Source organism: Anser brachyrhynchus (assembly GCF_964034855.1).
Source record: "Anser brachyrhynchus genome assembly, chromosome: 11".
Lineage (NCBI taxonomy): Eukaryota > Metazoa > Chordata > Aves > Anseriformes > Anatidae > Anser > Anser brachyrhynchus.
The window spans coordinates 22,359,738-22,372,190 of record NC_137706.1 but is presented as its reverse complement, the minus strand read 5'-3'; the positions used below and the strand labels follow the sequence as shown (position 1 = coordinate 22,372,190).

General features: G+C 43.0%; 1 protein-coding gene across 11 annotated transcripts in view; it reads right to left on the bottom strand.

The window, feature by feature from the left end:
* PPIP5K1 (diphosphoinositol pentakisphosphate kinase 1) overlaps positions 1–12,453 on the bottom strand; it is a 52,708-nt gene that overhangs the window by 16,607 nt on the left and 23,648 nt on the right. For 10 of the 11 annotated variants that reach the window (XM_080551652.1, XM_080551658.1, XM_080551651.1 and 7 more), the window contains 5 exons: positions 11,138–11,245; positions 9,743–9,859; positions 9,252–9,416; positions 8,102–8,192; positions 2,824–2,946 (listed from right to left, as the gene is read on the bottom strand). In XM_080551652.1, the coding sequence (XP_080407778.1) occupies positions 2,824–2,946; positions 8,102–8,192; positions 9,252–9,416; positions 9,743–9,859; positions 11,138–11,245 (604 nt within the window). The remainder of the gene's footprint in view (positions 1–2,823; positions 2,947–8,101; positions 8,193–9,251; positions 9,417–9,742; positions 9,860–11,137; positions 11,246–12,453) is intronic. The other variant, XM_080551659.1, reaches the window with a different exon arrangement.

The following is a 12,453-nucleotide window of genomic DNA, read 5'->3' as shown; positions in this document are numbered from 1 at the left end:
AAGCAACTAGTGTTTTCTCTTACACTCTGCAAAACAGCACAGAAAGCTGGCGTACCTAATGGTCTCAATACAACAGTATTCAGGGGGTTCCAACAGGTCTGTGCATTGGATAACATCTTTACACCCTGATTTGCTAGGCCATTTTCCTTGCCTCAGAACTGAACAAAAATCCAAATGAATCAATCTCCTGTTTTCCCCGATGCCACAAATTATAACCTTAGTTATCTCCCCAGCTCGTCACATGCGGGTGTTGTGTTCATTGTGATCCCAGTAAGAAAGGCACTCAGACACAGCAACAAATAATAGTCCATTCAAATGCTGGGAAACCCGAGTTGTGAAGTACTGGATGGATTTCCAACCAAGGCACAGCACACTGTGCAGACCCCATCCATGGAGAGGCTTGCCCAATGCTGCATAACTCAGTGTTTGCAGTACCTGAAGGGACATATAAGATCATCTGTCCTCTCTCCCTTCCTGTGTTACTTTTGACCAATGGTTTTGGTTGGAAAGGACCCTTAAAGATCTAGTCCAAGCCCCCTGCAATAGACAGGGACATCTTTCACTGTATCAGGTTGCTCAACGCCCTGTCCAACCTGACTTTGAACACCTCCAGTGATGGGGCATCTGCAGCTTCTCTCAACAACCTGTTCCAGTGTCTCACCACATTAGTTGCAAAAAAGTTCTTCCTTATTAAAAAAAGTCTCTCTCTTTCTTATAAGCATTGTTTATATATTGAAAGGCCACAATCATGTCTCTCCAGAGCCTTCTTCTCTTCTCCAGGCTGAACCACTCCAACTCTCTCAGCCTGTCTTCACAGGAGAGGTGTCCAAACCTCTGATGACTTTCATGGCCCTCCTCTGGACCTGCTCTAACAAGTCCATGTCTTTCTTGTGCTGGGGACCCCAGAACAGTACTCCAGGTAGGGTCTCATGAGGGCAGAATAGAAAGGGATGTCCTGGTTTTGGCTGGGATAGAGATAATTTTCTTCATAGTAGCTCGTATGGTGCCATGTTTTGGATTTGTGACAGAAACAGTCCTGATAACACACCGATTTCATACTTGTTGCTGAGCAGTGCCTACACAGCGTCAGGGTCTTTTCTGTTTCTCACCTGCCCCACCAGCCAGTAGGCTGGGGGTACAGAAGAAGCTGGGAAGGGACACACCAAGACAGCTGACCCCAAGTGTCCAAAGGGATATTCCAAATGATATGCCATCATGTTCGGCAATAAAAGCTGGGAAAAGAAGGAGGAAGGGGGAATGTTTCAAGTTATGCTGTTTGTCTTCCCAAGAAACTGTTACCCATAACGGAGTCCTGCTTTCCTGGAAATGGCTGAACATCTGCCTGTTGATGGGAAGCAGTGAATGAATTATTTATTTTGCTTTGTTTGCGGGCACAGCTTTTGCTTTACCTATTAGACTGTCTTTATCTCAACCCCTGAGCTTTCTCACTTTTACCTTTTCAATTCTTTTGCCCATCTCACTGCAGGGAAGTGAACGTGCAGCTGTGTGGGGCTTGGCTGCCTATTGGGGTTAAACCACAACAGGAGAGAATCACCTCCCTTGACCTGCTGGCCATGCTTCTTTTTATGGATATTGTGGATGCCTCATCCCTGAAAGTGTTCAAGGCCAGGCTGGATGGGGCTTTGGGCAACCTGGTCTAGTGGGAGGTGTCCCTGCCCATAGCAGGGGGAATGGAACTAGATCATAGAATACAAAACCATAGAATGGTTTGGGTTGGAATGGGCCCTTAAAGATCATCTGGTTACAATGATCTTTATGAGGATATGTTTGGCTTTCTGGATAGCAAGTGCACATTGTAGGCTCACGTTCAGTTTTGAATCCATCAGCCTTCCCCAGGTCCTTCTCTGCAGGGCTGCTCTCAATCAATTCATCACCTAATCTGTTCTAATCAATACTTTACAGAGTCTGAACGACCTTCTTACTGGGATCATAAAGAACACTTGCACTAATGCATTACATCCCTACAACTCCTTCAGGATACCTCAGCCTTTTCCTGTGCTCCAATTTCCTTGAAAGTAGAAACAGACTCTCTGCTTCTCAATACATAATGCACTAACTGCAGATCAGTCCTCAGCTGGCAACACCCCTTCATCCATGCACACTGAGCAACATTTATACTAATGGCCCAAATACATTTTACCAGACTGTCTTCCTGAACTATACAGCAGTACAAACTAGTCACAATAACTAGACCTTACAGTCCTTTTGCAGTATTTTGTCCAAGCATCCCACTTACCACAAGCATATCACACCTACTACACTTGCATTCTGACAGTTCTCTCAGACTCTTCTGTGTGCCCAGCGCACAGATGGGGACTCCAGCACTCATCTTATCCCACCCAGCACATCACACTGCCTTTGGGATGGCCCCATCTTCTGTAGGTTGAGCATTACTGTCGCATGAAAACATTGGCTTAACATCAGGAAGATCACCAAGAAAAGCAAAACGATTTGACGTGCTGGATTTCAGTACCAGGACAAACCTATTTCCTATCCGGACCAATAATCCTTCCTCCACAACAGCAAGCAGTATTAAAATACGAGAGCAAAATCAGACACCAGCACGACCCATACACCAGCATTACCATACATCAGCATAAAACTCCTCACACAATGTCAGCTCCTGTCTTGTCCTAGCAGGGTTCATGTTTTCTTGGGATATGACAAAATGCATTAGGGTAGATGCGGCGAATATACACATTCAACCGTGTCACTCTTCTTAATGGTCTAAGTCTCTGCTTTAGTAGTATCCTGAGACACCAAAGTCCACAAATTAACCTGCTGCACAGAGAACACACATACCGTCTTTGTATGTCAGGCTGCTGGCAAACTTTTTGCCATGGCTGCGTGCGTAGTCCTGGAGGTTGGGGGCACTGGAGGAGCCTCCCAGCACAGTGGTGCTAAACAGGCCGGTGCATTGTGACCCTGGAAAGGCATGGAAGGTGTTAGTATTACATCTCCACCACATGCAACTACAGAAAAGCAGGGTTAGTCGAAGAATGAGGAATAAACTGCCTACTTCACAGGCATCTCAGGAAGAAATTGATGCTGGGGGAGTGCGGGGAGGCAGTAAACCCCATTCTCAATTCACCAGCGACAAATGCACATGAGGTAGGCCCAATACTCAGCTCCAGGAAAGTTCCTAACTCCTTCCAGTGGTTTATTTCCCTCTGGCTCTTCTGTCCTGGTCTAGGAAAAACATCTTGACATCTGCCAGTCAGCAAAACTAAGTATTCATATCAGAAAAGCGAGGATGCAAATCACTGATGTTCATGTCACAGGCCTTTGTTTCTCTGCTCTCCTGTCCTTTCTCTGGAAGATCCTTCTTCTGCAGGGCACTGAGAAGGAGAAAGGGTTGTCTACATCTAATAAATTTCAATGTGTTTAATCTGTTGCTGTAAATGGAGATTAATTGCTCTGTCAAGCAGTAAGGAAAGCAATACGACCAGAGAATTTTCTTTCTCAAGCTGCTGCCCAGATGATATTTCACATCCACTTGGTCATGCTTTGACTCCCGAGTGGGTCCAAGTGTTCCACGATCTACATCCACAAAGCACCAGATGCCCACACAGTGTGGAGATTTGCATAACCTGTGGCAACAAATAAGGTGTTCAAAATGGTCTCAAGCACAGGAGGGCAACCTAAGACCAGTGGCTTTGGAAAGTGCTGGTGTTTGCTTCTGTGAAGTACAGCATTTTTTACAGCAACTTGACTTTATGTGATATTTAAGGAACTGCTGGGCATTAGAAACAGAACTCTTTTGACCAAGGAAAGCAATTGTCCATGAGAAGAAAAAAAAAAAACTTCTTATGGGCCAGACAAACCACTGATTGTCTATGAATTCTCTGTTAAACTGTCTTAATACTACAGTCTGTACTGAGAATACCAACTACTAAAAAACAACATTACTCCCACTTACATTGCTTCCAGAAACAAGCAGGTTGATCTTGCTCCATCCTGTCTGCCAGGATGAAAAACCTGACATACTGTCTTCTAGCATTTATGTGGAACAATGCAACTGTTACTACTGTTAAAAAGACCCTGCTTATATTGCAAGCAGCTCTTGGTTCTAAAATACAGCACAATTTAAGTTGGAAGGAACCTTTGGAAGCTTCTTTCCCAATCCCCCTAGCAAGACCAACTTGGATCAGCTTGCTAGGGTTTGTCCAGTCAAGTTTTGCATACCTCCAAGGAAGGAGATTTCACCACCTGTCAAGGCCCCTGTTCCAATATTTGGTGCATTTGTGAAAACTGTGCTCCTCCTAGCTAACTGGAATTTCCCATGCTGCAGCTTCTGCCTGTTGGTTCTCATTCTATCACCATGTGCCTTGGAGAAGAGTCTGTCTCTGTATTCTCTGTAACCTCCCATTTAGGTGGCTGAACAACATTAAGGTCTCCATCCTCCATTCAGCTTCTGACCCAAAGACCGCACAAGCCCAGCTCTCTCAGCTTCTCCTCATCAACTGCACACTCCAGCTCCCACCCACCTCCACTGCCCTGTATTGGACTTATATAAGCCTGCTGTGTCCATGCCCTTCTTGCACTAGGGAGCTCAGGACAGGACAGCAGTACTTCAGACACAGTCTCACAGATGCTGAACAGAGAAGAAAAAACAGCTCCCTCGGCCTGCCTGCTGCAGTCCTGTTAACCCAGCAGAGAAAACAAGCCATTGTCTTCCTCTGGTGGAAGGGTGCACTGCTGCCTAGTGTCCATTCGTTGCCTATGACGATGCCAGCCCTTTTCCTACAAAACTGCTTTTTAGCTGGAGCCTCCGGAGAAAAAAAAAAAAAAAAAAAAAACAGATCCTGAGCTTTGAGTTATTCCTGTGTAAGCTCAGTCTCAGCTGACATCACCTGCTTCTTGGAACAGTGGAGGATGATAAAGAGTTCTCATATGCACTGAACCTAAGCTACTCCACCATATCACTGCTGATAGCTTTTCCAGCATGACAGACTAGCACGTACATGTCCTTCGACAAACAGGCAAAGAACTCTTGCCTGCAGGGTGACTGATACACGTGTCTTAGAAAATTTTCTCCTAATGCCTTAAAGTGAAGTTCAGTAGTGACTCAGCATGAACTGGAATCTGTCAGAAAGCAAACAAAATTTTGTCAAGTGACAGCCAGCGTGATGTTCAGTCATTCTTCTATGGTTTAAAACAAACAACATCAAAAACAAGACTCATTTACCAGCAAATAAAAATGTAACAGAATATTTTTATCACTTACTATCTTGTGCAATCTTGAGTCAATAATCATTAAGCTAGGAATACCCCAGTGGTTCTGTTCTTCTACAGTAGAAAAAGCACTCTGTACGCACCCTTAAACCTGAATAGAATTTACAAGGATGACTGTGGATGACAGCAATTGTCTATGAATAAACTCTAGGAGTTCACTGTAACCAAAGTAAACAAACAAACACACATCCTAAAAACATAATGGTATACTAGCAAATTGGTTTTAAGATGTAGCAACACTTGCCAGAAACAGCAGTGTGTACTGGATTATTTTTGTATATTTAATTTTCAGATGTCTATTCAATGTTTCAGATGTTTAAAAATGGACATCCCCTGTTTCCCTATGGGAGAGGAAGTCTCAGAACAAGGCTGTCACCCCCACCAGCAATAAACCACCTCTTACTCAAACAGCAAGGAGAGATTTTATCCCATTTCAGTGTTCTTGCAAGTGAAGAAAGGCATTGAAAGATCCCTAGGCTTCTCAAACCAGAAGCATGCACAATACTGCAGACAATCCATAATGATGCACTTGCTCCTGCCCAGAAAAATGAGGCATACTCCAAAGCATCACACTGCAAAGACAAAGCAAGCTGCTGCTCTCCCCTTTTCCAAACAGCCATTTTAAGGCTTCTTTTAAAATACTCTAAAGACAGAATTCTAGCAGGTATGGCAACAGGGCTATTCTAGGAGCTCTGCCCTGCTCCCCTTTCCTGTATGCCTCAACATATAAGGTTATACCAGAAGAGATGCAAATGTTCCCTCAGAGATAAATAGCCAGACACTGACAAGGTCAGGCAACAGGAGAGTAAGCTCAGCTTCAGAAAAGCTCAGAAACAGCGGTAGCATCTGAATGAACCACCTCATAGCACAGCTGCTGAGACAAGTATTAAAGCCAAAGTTCAAGCTCACATGAGTTCTGTATTCTTTCTCCGAGAGAGAGCATTTCAGATCACAAAGGGGGAAGAAATTAGATTTCTACAAAATAAGCAGGAATAATCCTTGAAGAGCTTGACTTTTAAAAGTAAAGAGGCACCATTCTTTTCAACAGTTCTCAGGCTGAGAGAACTTCACAGAAACAGACATCCTAATAACCAGAGATCGTGCAAGCTGGCGTTGCACCACAAGTCTCTTCTGCTCAACCCTTCTTTGCATGCAGCTGCAAGTCTCTACAGACTGAACTGAGTATCCAGCTGTATCTCCTGTCACAGATCTGGTCTCTCAATTCCTACCCAAAGTTTTGCCTCTGCAGAGCTTCACAGTTGGAAGTGATCAGCAAAGGCTTTCCTGCAAGGCAAGTCAGGCAAGAACCTGGTATTAAACCTGAAGGGATCACATTTTAAATTTTGTTGTCAAGGAAAAGTAGTCCTCTGCAATAGTCCGGTATAGCAGTAGTCTTCTCTATCCCCAAAACAGACATTCCTCAGAAACCTCAAAAATGGTATAATATCTATGCTGTAAAATCTGCTTTCCAGAACACATGCCTCCTGGCACTCAGAAATCCAAACAGCGAAGACAGTTTGCACGTTGCATTTGATGTATTCATTCTTCAAACAGATGTCCTTCATTGAGAGATTGCTATCTTAGAAATTCTCATATTAATTCACATGGATTCACAGATTAACCACAGGTTTCTTCAAGCCTAATCAAGGCAGTCTATTATAGCTTCCTTAATCCTGCAGGTGGTCTGTGAAAGGCAGTAGATATATCACACTCAAAAACCACTATGGCCAAGGTTATTATGCTTTTAAGAAAATAATATGCATCAGCATTACTTCTTAGACTTTTCCAACTGGGTGGAGCTATAGGTTGCAGACTCCATGGATATTTCCTTATTATTCCAAAGAAAATTCAATTAACTTGGCAAGAATTAGTTTCCAAAGAAGCAAATCATTCAAAAGTGACCAAAAAAAAAAAAAGATTAGGCCTTTCAGAAAACCCTTGGCTGCAGGATGCCCACACAACAGGGAAAAGAACTTGTAAATCAGAACTTCTGCAAGGAAATCTATGGCCATGCCTCAAAGCCAAAATGTAAAAAATGGCTTTAAAGAAAAAGAAAGTGAGCATAACTTGGGCACTTCCACCTCCTGGTGCTTATTAGTCATCTTCAGGATCTAGGTTTCTCAGCTACTTTAAACCTCATGGCACCAAAGACTGCTATTCATCTTCCAAACAGATCTTGCTTTAGCGAGAATATTTCAGGAAAAAATTCCACTATTAACACATAGTTTAGCTGAGGTTGGCAGGGAATGGTATCCTCAAGGACACATGGAGAATACCAACTGCCCCAAAATATTTTCTGCCACTGGCTACCATGCAAAGAACAGCTAACCAGTGGATCCTATCTCAACTGAAGCTGTCAAAACACTGCAGCAGATGACAGAGCTGTTCCATACAAGAGTTCTTTATGAAACAAAGGTAGAAATAAAATAGTCTTACATGAAGAGCAGCTTTGTTTGTAAATTACCGTTCTTCAGAACACAAAGCATACTAGTTCTCACGTGAGATCACCCCTTCCTACTAAGGTTAAAAACGGTATAACAAATGATAGCAACACAGAAGCAGAAGTCCAGTCTCTAAGTACACAGCTTGCTCTGTTGTTTCGTGCTATAAAGGATGACAGGTGCATCTTCTGTTGCTAAAAACTGAAGGAGAAGATCATACACAAAAGGCATTACAATAAGATAGCCTTTATAGCAGTCTAGGCAGTAACACTACAAGAAGAGAAAACACACATACACAGACATACAAGGAACTTAAGCCAGATGTATATGGGAAGGGACAGACAGATGCACGCAAAAATACAGAGGTACAGGTGAGCAGGCTGAGTATAGGTCAAGTACAGTACCTAAGCCACTTTGCTTCATCTCAGAAGACTGCCTTGAGTAAGTGCTGAAGAGGCGATAACCTCCTGATTTGGAAGAAGATTCAGAAAGCACCTGCAAAAAGAGATAGTATAGTTAGTGTCATGCCCTAAGTTACCCACTGATGTCAAAAGCCTTTATACACCCATAAAAAGTAAAGTGTCTCTTCCTTAAAATCACAATTTTCAAGAAGCATACAGGTACTTGTATGCTAAGCTTGTGACAGTGTGTGCTCAATTTTAATTTCAGGTTTGTGTTGGGTTATGGAACAGTATAGATTTCAGAAGTATGAAGGGATTCCTGTACTAAGCTCCTCGTATCCCAAAATTCTTGTTGGAAACACTGGGACATACAGTTCCTTCTTAAGCAGCAGAAAAGTATGTCCCCTTAAATATAGCATGCGCTCACTACGAAGAGCCCCCGCGTACTGCAGACAAAGATTACACCACAAATGACACAGAGATAGAAGACAGCTAACAAACATCTCAAGCCCTAACTTTCTGCTTTCACTGGCTCAGAAAATAGATACACAAAATGCCCATGAAACACCCTGAAGGTGTCAGCTACCTGCTGACTGTGAAGCTAGCCTTATGGCATACAAATAGCCATGAAAGAGAGTAGTAAGATCAATAAAATCGATCTCTGTTGCTTTAGCAGATCAGAGACTGACAGTTCTAAACCCTATGACAGATTAAATACTCTAATAAACCCGCCAGTTAGCAGGGACCTCTGATTTGCACGAGACCACACATAGGAAACAGGAACAAGAAATGGGGAGCTGAACTGTGAGATGCAAAGGCTGGAATCTAAGGGAACACAAAGATAACAATATGGCAAGGTGAACAGGTTGTGAGCAATCTGGTGGCTGGAACATGAATGCCTCTACAGAGCATGTATTCTAAATATACTTGTGTTTTTCAAGCATTTCCTTACTTGCTCTTCCTCATCAATTCCCTATTTCTTCAGTGAGGAGTTTGGTAGGTCAGCTTTCAAAAAAATCCCTGTTCAAATTCCATCCCCAAATCAATCCACAGAATCAACTCAAACTCTGGCATGTTAAGAGGAATCTCAGGAAACTAAAACTAGGCAAAAGACCTTCACTAGAAGAACCTAGACAGACCGTTGCACTATTACCTCCATGGACCCTGTCTTCCGGTTCCTGATCAATGGTGATCTTCGCTGAATGCTGATCGGCTCAGAGGGCTGCGGAGACATTTGCTGTGCACGATTTGGATCATCAATGCCCTTCTCTTTGGAGAGGTCCTCCAGGCTGCCTTGGTCTGTTTTTTTGTCCTCATTCTGCAGTAGGAAACACTGACAGCTCCAGGCACTGCTCAGGGCATTTACTCTAGGCTCATATCTCCAGCTCTGCTAAGCTCAGTGAGATATAGCATTCCGCTTTCTCCTTACACAAAGACTGTCCTGAAAAGCCCACGAAGTTAGGCAGAGAACATAACCCACTTAGAGTCCTCAGGCACAAGACTAAAGGCCAGAGGAGAACATGCTGCTGGAGACCGAACTGCAGCAGGGCCCAGCAGAGCCGCATGGGGTCTGACAGATCCATGCTCACCATGTCCCCAGCATGCAGGCCACAGTGTCACTCTTGTCTAGGACAACGTGCTCACCTCTGCTGATGCAGGCCGAAAGCCAAATCCCGTGGGGACATTTCTGTCTTCCTCACAGCCTTTCACACCAGGGCTGAAATGCAGCTCCACATGGAAACGCTCTTCTGAAGATGGGTCCTGTGAACACAAGTGACAGGGAATAAATAAACGAATAAAAATGAATCCCACTGTCAGCACAGGCCATGATCTGGACTTAGGTCAGCCCACCATGCTGGTGCAGCACGCATCCCAAGCGCATCCTTTTGGAAGAAAGGCAGAAGCAACAAGGAACCACAAACATACTGTCTCTAGGTTTGTCTCATCCAAAAGGACAGCCCTTATTAGCACAAAGCTGAGGCATTCAAACTGTTGTTATTTTGTGACAACAGCCACCAGAAGACCAAAACAGCATCAGGCTATATGTATATATACAAACCTAAAGCATAGCCCCTTCTGATCCATTCCTGTTGCAAAATCAGAACTTACTGGCACAGGGAGAGATGGGTTCCCTCCTATAACTTTCGTCAAGTTACTCCAAGATTTAAGTAACTGTCTCTCATATTCATTTAAAACTTATATATATATATAACTTATAAAAAAACATATATATATTTATTTATATATATATATATATATTTAAAAGGTAGCCAGAGCTTTTACAGGATCTGGCACTAATGAAAACCCCAAGTTTCATCATCTCAATTCACTAACAGACTTACACCACTCAAGATCTCTATTCTACCATTAAAATCCCACATCAGCTCTCTGAATACAAAATTCTAATTCTAAAGCTTACAGAAAAGGACTGCTCCCCTCACCCACTACGACCTCCTGCAGTACAGGTCACCAAACCTGGGATTCAGTACGTACAATTCAGTGTCAAAATTATTTATGGACATCACTGTCACCTTCCATATTCCATCTGTTTTTCTAAGTGATTATCTTAACTTCCTGAAGATATCAGTATATACTTCCCTAACTATATCAGTCTATTTCTGTTCAGTTAAATAAAAGAAGTTTATGAATGTGGGATTTATGGACATTTTCTAGAAATATTCTGAATAAACTGTCAATTATAATTTGATTTTATTTTGTTTTTCTTACTGTTCATTTGTAATTAATAGTAAGAAACACCAAATGATTTTGCTTTAGGACATGCTTTAAAATAGCTAGTATCAATTACGTGAGTTTGGTGTTACCGATCAGGATAGCATTCTGCTTACATGTAACAAACATTAACTGGGTCACTTCCTCTCACCTAAAAATAAAAACCAGCGGTTGTGTAAATGATCCATCCATCATTATTTACAAGGTGAGAGAGCTCAGGTCACAAACTTCCCAGCTGAACACATCTCTCAGGGGACTGTGCCTTGCATCATGGCAGGAAGGATTTTGTCCTACAGCTATATCCCTCACCTTGTTGTTGTCCTCGTAGAGCATGATAACAATCTGGGTCATGTAGTTCAGCTCTGAGATAGCACTCAAATAGTCCATGGCTCTCTTCCACTGCTGGTCTTTGTTCTCCTGATATATACACATAAACAGTCGCATGGAATAAGCAACAGCAGACACCTTGCAGCATTCAGTGAAATGGGTCTGAGAGACTTCGCCTCTCCACAAGGTAACAGCATTGTCAGGACAAAAACATCTTGCTTAACTTGCATGAAGAGAGATGACCTTGCAATGAGGGCAGGATGCTTACAGTAAGGAGCAATTGCATAGAGGGATACTACAGCTACCCATACAATCCACGTGCAGTTCTGAGCACATCCAGATGCAAGCCCCCTATGCCATGCTGACTGAAGAAAAGCATAACCCACAGCAGTACCCAAACACAGTCATTCTCAGTGTTCTACAGAATGAGTATCTTAGAGAAATCACAGAAAAGCACAAGGAATGAACTGGTAAATAAAGGACTGAGTAAAGCTGCTTGTACACAATGCTGAATGATGTCTACAGAGCCACGCTGGACCCTTGGGCTCCACAAGGCAGGGCAGCCCATCCATAATTGTTTCCTAGCACTGCTAGGGATTGGGCATACCTAAAGTGCCACTCGTGCTGCTGTGGAGTGTCCCACCACCTTGATGGACATGAAATGAACCCCATTGGTACATATGAACTAAGATGCAGCTTAACATTCTTATACTGGCAAGACGGCATCCTCTGACACTTGAGTGGGGAATAAAGCAGCATCTTACAGAGTGAGCAAGTAATACAGAGGTACTTGCATGATGGCTGCCCGCAGATATAGGTAGCTTCCAAAGACATCAGAAATCACACCTGCTAAACAACCCCAAACTCTCAAGGCTTTTGAGAACATCATGCTTAAAAGCAGGTAAATAAATCATAGTCTAAAGCAGAGCTTTTCTCAGGGTCTGCATGATGATTCCTTCAGGAAGTAGATTATGAGAGCCCAGGAAGAGGCTGGATTGGATGAGTTAGTCCCCTAAAACTCTGTCATCTGTCCCTCTGGTACAGAACACGCCCTATGCATTTGCAACCCCAAGTCAATTTTTCTGTAAGCAAACTGATTTTCTTGACTTAGAATTGACCGAAAAACACTACATAACAGTGACTGCATAACTTTTTATATAAAGAGCTGAAGGAGGCAGGAAGAAATTCTCTGCATCACCGCTGCCTCATATTGCTATCTTCCTACACAGGCAAGTGGTCTAGACTCATCTAAAATCAACAGGAGAACTTTTGGAGAAAACATGCCTCTGCACAAGTAA